This window comes from Papilio xuthus, unplaced genomic scaffold (genome assembly GCF_000836235.2).
Source record: "Papilio xuthus unplaced genomic scaffold, Pxut_1.1 DF826933.1, whole genome shotgun sequence".
NCBI lineage: Eukaryota > Metazoa > Arthropoda > Insecta > Lepidoptera > Papilionidae > Papilio > Papilio xuthus.
Window position 1 is genome coordinate 1,129,280 of NW_013531716.1, and position 8,048 is coordinate 1,137,327.

The window sequence follows — 8,048 nt, forward strand, 5'->3', positions numbered from 1 at the left end:
TTAGACATTTGAATTTATTAAATTACTCAATTGTGTTGTGTGTGATATAAACCAGATTTAATTTAAGTGGTATAGAAGATAATATTTTTATTATTTATGTTCAGGATTCCATTTTAAATAGAATAAGTAAGGGGGAAGAGGAAAAATTGGTAATTAGTTTTATATCTTTTGTAAAGCAGTCTCAAAAACTCTCCTTCTCACTGGAGTTGTATCGAGTAATCACAATAAAACACTTGTTATATCTTGGTGCGAGTCAATTGTAATAAAATGCAATCGGCAAGTCGATAAATATACCAAATAAATTGTTACCGCGATCTAGTAATACGGTCCGCCATCTATTGAAATTAAAAATGTCATAACATTTGACATCTATTGTTCGTAAAACCTGGGAATCAAATCTCATTTAATTCACTTTCTTTCATAATAGAAATGAATGGAAAAGCAAAAGGATTTGAATTATGTTTCGGCTAATTTCAATAATTAAAACAAACGCAGAATAGTTACTACACCTATCGTTTGAGAGTTCCAAATATTTTGGCTTATAATCGTGGCTACGTAATATTAGGGAGTGGACGGGGATTAGGTCAGCAGAGGAACTGTTTCGCCTTGCGCTTGACAGAACCAAATATTCCAAGTTAGCGGCCGACTTTCAAAACTGAAGAGGCACTAGAAGAAGAAGAAGAAATATTTTGGCCTAAAATGTTACCTGTAAGTGTTGAAAAATATTATTATCGATAATTACTACTCTAACTAAACTAATACAAAATCTAAATTTTAAAAAATGTTAAAGCTCCAATAGCCTAATGGTTACGGGTATGGATTTCCGATCATGCGGTCGAGGGTTCGAATCCCGCCATTTGACTATTGTCGTAAACCATGTTCTAACAAAAGCTTATAGCTTATTTGGAATGGTACAAGAAGTAATGGAATACTTACAAAAAATCTGTTAAAATTTAGTTAAGAAATACACTAATATAATAAATTTATCGTTGCAGTCAATGTTACGTAGTGTGTGTGTGTGTGTGTGTGTGTGTGTGTTTGCGTGTGTGTGTTCGAGTGTGTGAGTGTGTGCGTGTGTGAGTGCGTGCGTGTGTGAGTGTGCGCGTGTGTAAATGTGTGTGTCATTCGGCTAAATGTATTTAAATTTGCACAACAAAATGTGACCTATCCGAATTACACCTATTTGGAACCAATTGCGGTTAAGTAGTAGCGTGGTTTTAGAATTAATTGGTTTTCACGTGTTAAATATTTATTCAATATGTGACATATTTGGGCAAATAAATTAAATTTATAAATATAATTAATATGATGATATTAAAACGAATCGATTTTCTAAATATTATTTTGTCACTTAAATGTTAAATGATTTTGTTTTAATAATATTTAACGTTATTAATAACTTATTTAACGTTTGAATTAATGTTTGATTTAATTTATTTTGCTTTGTTAAAAATGTGAAGAATCATGTAATAATTAATCCAAAAGATGTCATTAGTACCTATATGGATACTATTAATTTTTGATTACAGATTTGTTTTTAATTATATTAACATAATAAGGAGAGCGCATCGGTGGCTTAGGGGGTCAAGCACTTAACTTGCAAACTGCAAATCCTGGGTACCAACGTGTTTTTAGATTGCCGATTTACATATGTACATTTATCCGACGTTCTTACGGTGAAGGAAAATTCAAAGATATGTGTGAAGTCAACCAACCCGCACTTGGCCAGCGTGGTTGACTATGGCCTAATCACCCTTAACTTAGGGTAGGCTCCGAGCCCTTCGGTGGGGACGTACGAGTATAGTGAACTGATGTTGATGAATAACAAACAATACACATATTTATTTAATTATTTATGCATTTTATGTTATCTTTAATTCTCCCCTACTCTCTGGAATTTTTTGTGGGAGTTGAATATCTTTCATTTTGTACTCTATCTCTCCAAGGTAGAGTCAGGTATATAGTCAGTATAGCTTATGGATTTTTTTCTCACATTTTTCCTGAAACTCTTTAAAAAGTTTTATTTTATAATAAAACTACACACGAGTCTTCAGTAATAGCGTCGTTATCGGCGCTGCAAGATAACAATTTGTAAATGTCGTATGCAACTCTATGTACTCGTAATTTTTCACTTAACACACTGTTTTGTACTGGAAAGTGTTTTTAATTTAATTTTTGTTCAAAAACATATTAAGAAGAAATAGAATTGACATCAATATTTTAAATAAGGTCACTAAATATCGTGCTAAGTATTTATAAGGGAATTTTTCGTTAATGTCCGCTCTATTGAAATGTTTTGTATTTTTATAGTCTGCATTTTCTGGTTATTTATTATTTTAAATTGGCTGTTTAACTAATATTATGCTGTAACGAGTTTTATAAAAAAATATATATATATTAAAACTTTCAGATATTATAAAACGAAGACCATAAGCCAGACGCGGTATCGTCAAAAAGCGTATATTTTATTCTAACTCCCGGCCATCTGGTTACATTCGGTCTCGATATTAGTTTAGTCGAGAATAAAAACATACAAAAGTGAAATATTTTTAAATTCTACTCTACAAAGAACCACTTAGATATGAATTGTTAAAAATCGAAATTAAATTAAATAAATGTCAATATATTAATCAAGATTTTTATGTGTGGGAAAATAGATAGATTAGATTTATAGAATTCGCTGAAACAGCGAAGCGATCGCTGCCCATAGACATCATCAATTGCAAATACATTGCTTACCTTTATTCGACAGAGAAGGGGACGCACAGCAAGATAATATTTCCCTTGATATTTGTCTCCTCACTCGACAAATCGACTTTCGTTCCATCCTTTCTTACTTATCTTACTAGTAATGAACCTTGAATAATATGCGTATACGACTGGTCGCCCGCGACTCTATCCGTGCGGAATTAAAAAAACATACTTAGTAGCCTATGCGTCCTTCTAGACTATGTTCTATATGTATTCCAAATTTCATAAAGATCCGTTCAGTCGTTCTGGAGATATCTTCAAACAAACATCCATCCATCTAAACATTCGCATTTTTAATATTAGTAAATTATGTGTATTTAAAAATAAATAACATTATTTGTATAAGAGGGAAATATCTAGATCGCGTCTAGGGCGTGAGTTGTGTTGTTGCGATTTTAACAAAGATTTTACAAAGTAATAAAAGTAACAAACCTTTATGTTGTTCCCCTAATATATATATAACATAAGAACTGTCATTTATGTATGCCCTTCATCGTAAAAGACAACAAAATATCTTATATATAAAATTCTCTTGTCACAATTTTCGTTCCCATACTCCTCGGAAACGGCTTGACCGATTCTCATGAAATTTTGTGAGCATATTGAGTAGGTCTTAGAATCGGCCAACATCTATTTTTAATCCCGCACGGACGGAGTCGCGGGCGACAGCTAGTAACATCTAAATTTTTCCTGTCCAGCTGATAAAATGAATCTTATTGCTCGAATAGCACACATAAATAACAGTGTTAGTTATCTTGATTGGATCGTACGTTCCATTACTCCTTATATCGAATATGGGCCATGAGTTCCCTTGATGCTAATGTCGGCTAATGGCTCGATGCGGTCCATACAATATTCTCGCCTCTGCAATCTCTAGTGATTGCACAAAGATGCGATGCGGTTTCATTTGGTCACTTGTAATCAAGCGACTGATTTCATGCTTTTCAAATTTAATGCATGCATGCAACTTTATTAATCTATGTTGTTATATAGACTGACTAGCTGCCGGCGATTCCGTGTGCGCGGAGTTAAAAATACTAAATAAGTAGGCTATGTGTTCTTACAGATTATGTTCTTCGTGTTCTATGTTTAGGATACCTTCTAACAAACATCTATTCATCCATTCATTCATGTAAACTTTGCCATTTATACAAAGATTAATAGGATTTTGCAAACTGGATAGGATATAGAGGGAGGGAAAATATTTCTTAAAAAAAATCAAATTCTATCAATTTCTAGAATTTATATTAGTTTTTGTCAATTTTATTGATTTTATATAAATCCAGTTTCTTCCTAAATTAATCTCACACTTGTTTTTGCTTTGCAATTATTATTATTATGTTACTGGATAAACATTTTCCGAAAACAATTTCTTTGTTGATTAAACACGATTGCACTTTGTCTTGCCAAAGTTAGGGAGTTTTCTTGTTGAAATTTAATCCATTAGAAGTTTGTTTGACGGTTGTTATCTGTTGTTCTCTGCTACAAAACAATAGAACTAACACGGTGTTTGTCACGACAAAGATGCTTTTAAGTAATAGAAATAGGGTGAAATATCATGATATTAGTTTCTGTTCGGCACTTTCTATGATAGACTAGCTGTCGCCCACGACTCTGTTCGCGCAGAATTAAAAAAAACATTATTAGTAGCCTATGTGCTCTTCCAAACTATGTTCTATATGTATTCCAAAATTCAGTGAGATCCGATCAGCCTTTTCGGAGATACCTTCAAACAAACATTCATCCATTAAATGTTTACATGCGTGGATTTGTTTGAAGGTATCTCCGGAACGGCTCAATGGATTTTGATGTAATTTGGCACACATATAGAACATATTCTAGAAGAACACATAGGCTACTTATTAAGTTTTTTTGTTAATTCTGCGCGGACGGAGTCGCGCCCGACTGCTAGTAAGTACTAGATGAAGTAGGTTAAGAGTCAATGTACATAACTTCATAATTATCGGTCTACTCCCTCGGGGTTAAAGGCGTGAGATTATTGGTTTTTTTTTTAAATTGCTCTTTTATTAGGGAAGGAACCATGTTCTTAATATTTTTTTTCTTCTGTGTTACTGTGTTTTTCTTTTGTTTTTATTAGATTAAAATTGACAAGAAACTTTTCTTAAATTCCCTCTATATCGTGACAGCGACATTTTGTAAGTAGTAGTTGTTTATTGTTTTAATCTTGGCAGTATTTTCTTCGCCAGACCGTTATTAGTGAAGCAATTAGGGAGACGACGCTGCAAGAACATTTATCTTTTTTCGTGTTAAATAAGAAAATAACCTTTGAAGATTTAACAGACAACGTAAGAAACTATTTGTAGAAATTTTTTAATTATTTAATCTCATAGCTACTTTATATTACATTTGAATCACGTCTCTATTCTGTTATATTAAGTTACTTAGCAAGCCAACGACCTAGGGTGCTTCAAGAAGCAAGCATACAACTTCCTTAAAGACCAACGCATCTGCAGTTCCTCTGGTGTTGTTAATGTCCATGGGTGTTCCCGTCGATCGTTTGTTCCTTACTCTAATAAAATTAAGACCTATATGTACCTTGTTTTATGTTTCCTTTATATAATTTTAATCCTCATAACAATGGTAATTCGTATAGACCGTCAAGTAGCTTGTTTTCTTGTAGGTACTAGCAACAACTGTAAATAATTTTGTTAAATAAATACCGTGTATGATTTAACTTGAAAGGCTCTAATGTAACATGTTACAAGTTACTTTGTACGTAAAAGTTAGTGGAATCCTTTAACATTTACCCTTATCACATTCGGGTCTTTTGACATAATCTCTGAGTAATTCAAAAGCTTAGGTGAAATTATTTCGCAGTAAATAATACTAATAATAAGTTATATTTTTATGTAACATATTTATGATTTAATAAGTATTTTATATGATGCTATATGCGTTTCTTTGTTTGTTTTTTTTTATGCGAAAGAACAATAAACAAAAGGTTAGGTTTACTTAATAAAAAGATCTTGACAGACAGACGGACGGACAACAAAGTGATTCGAGGTACGGAATCCTAAAAACAACTATGTGTATTTTTTTTTAATAAGAGAAGGGGGCAAACGAGCGGCGGGAACACCGAGGTGATCAACGACACCCATGGATATCTGCAACACCAGAGGAACTGTAGATGCGTTGCCGGCCTTTAAGGAAATGGTATGCTCGCTTCTTGAATTTTTAATAACAGCAATTACATTTTCAACTGTGAAATCTTATTTTGAAATAAAGATTAATCGTAAAAAAAAACTTTTTTTAATCATCTCATTAGCATACTAAACGTCCCCACCGAGGGGCTCGGAGCCTACCCTAAGTTAAGGGTGATTAGGTCATAGTCAACCACGCTGACCAAGTGCGGTTTGGTTAACTTCACACATATCTTTGAATTTCTTCTCAGATATGTGCAGGTTGCATCACGATGTTTTCCTTCACCGTAAGAACGTCGGATAAATGTACATATGTAAATCGGAAATCGAAAAACACATTGGTACATGGCGGGTTTCGAACCCAGGACCTGCAGATTGCAAGTCAAGTGCTTGACCACTGAGCCAATTTCAATTTAATTTCAATTTAATGCATTATTCATTTGAAAGACAAATTAATTAATAATTTAAATGCATTTCTCTGATCAAAGATTTCACAAATTCTTAGCGTTTAAATCAAAACACTAGGACCTCAGATTTCACAAGGATCGGGTGTTAATTAAATTCTTCAAGACGGGTCCGTCTTGTGTTAAAAGCTTAGATTAAATTTCTAGAAAGAAATTCACAAAATAAACAATGGACTTAAACAATTTAGAATCGCTTGATTAAAAAAAATAAGTGACTAGTTATAAGGACTGATATTTGATTTAATTTGTAATATCGCGTAATGTTTTGAATAGTATAAGTTGAATATTAGTCTGTTAGATTTCATCATCAGCTCAATATAAGTCCCCACTGAGGGACTCGGAATCTACCCTAAGTTAAAGTTAACTAGCCCATAGCCTTTACATATATCTTTGAATCTCTTCTCAGATATGTACAGGTTGCATCACGATATTTTTCTTCACCGTATGAACGTCGGATAAATGTATAATGCATATGTAAATTGAAAATCGAAAAATACATTGGTACATGACGGGATTCGAACCCATGACCTGAAGATTGCAAGTCAACTGCTTAACCACCGAGTCACTGACGCTCTTAGAGTATTTAGCAGGCAGTAAATCGATCAAATGTCGAACATTGCTAACGAAAATAAGATTTATGTTGGCTATGCCTTAGTGTAGAACTATTTGGCGTGAAAACTTGTTTTTAAAGTAAGTTGACGCTCTGAGACTCGTGGGAGATTTATACATTTCCACACGGAGTTGGATGATTTATATTTCAGAAGCCTTTCTGCAGCCTTTCTGCAGCCTTTCAGATAATGTCAATGTTACATTACAATATTCTATAGTTCCACGAATAATTAAATTCTACCATAATTGAGTATTTTTCGTCGACAATTGATTTGTTTTTATGCTAAATTTTATTTTTGGAATTACTTTTGTAAAAAATGTGATTTTGGTGTATGTACATATATCTCGTCTCTTCTCTTCTCTTCTCTTCTCTTCTCTTCTCTTCTCTTCTCTTCTCTTCTCTTCTCTTCTCTTCTCTTCTCTTCTCTTCTCTTCTCTTCTCTTCTCTTCTCTTCTCTTCTCTTCTCTTCCCTTCTCTTCTCTTCTCTTCTCTTCTCTTCTCCGTTCTCTTCTCCGTTCTCTTCTCCGTTCTCTTCTCCGTTCTCTTCTCCGTTCTCTTCTCCGTTCTCTTCTCCGTTCTCTTCTCCGTTCTCTTCTCCGTTCTCTTCTCCGTTCTCTTCTCTGTTCTCTTCTCTGTTCTCTTCTCTGTTCTCTTCTGTTCTCTTCTCTGTTCTCTTCTCTGTTCTCTTCTGTTCTCTTATGTGCTGTTCTCTTCTCTTCTGTTCTCCTCTGTTCTCTTCTGTTCTGTTCCGTTCTCTTCTGTTCTCTTCTCTTCTCTGTTCTCTTCTCTGTTCTCTTCTCTGTTCTCTTCTCTGTTCTCTTCTGTTCTCTTCTGTTCTCTTCTGTTCTCTTCTCTGTTCTCTTATGTTCTGTTCTCTTCTCTTCTGTTCTCTTCTCTTCTGTTCTCTTCTCTTCTGTTCTCTTCTCTTCTCTTCTGTCCTCTTCTGTCCTGTTCTGTTCTGTTCTGTTCTGTTCTGTTCTGTTCTGTTCTGTTCTGTTCTGTTCTGTTCTGTTCTGTTCTGTTCTGTTCTGTTCTGTTCTGTTCTGTTCTGTTCTGTTCTGT

The 8,048-nt window shown here is 33.9% G+C and overlaps 1 protein-coding gene across 1 annotated transcript; it reads right to left on the bottom strand.

The window, feature by feature from the left end:
- Nucleotides 1-7,682: 7,682 nt before the first annotated feature.
- Nucleotides 7,683-7,958, bottom strand: LOC106121844 (UPF0329 protein ECU05_1680/ECU11_0050-like; the record flags this gene model as incomplete). The annotated part of the gene is given in 1 exon segment (XM_013317672.1): nucleotides 7,683-7,958. A coding segment is annotated over 1 exon segment (276 nt), but the record flags the coding sequence as incomplete, so codon positions are not given.
- Between the last annotated feature and the right edge of the window lie 90 nt (nucleotides 7,959-8,048).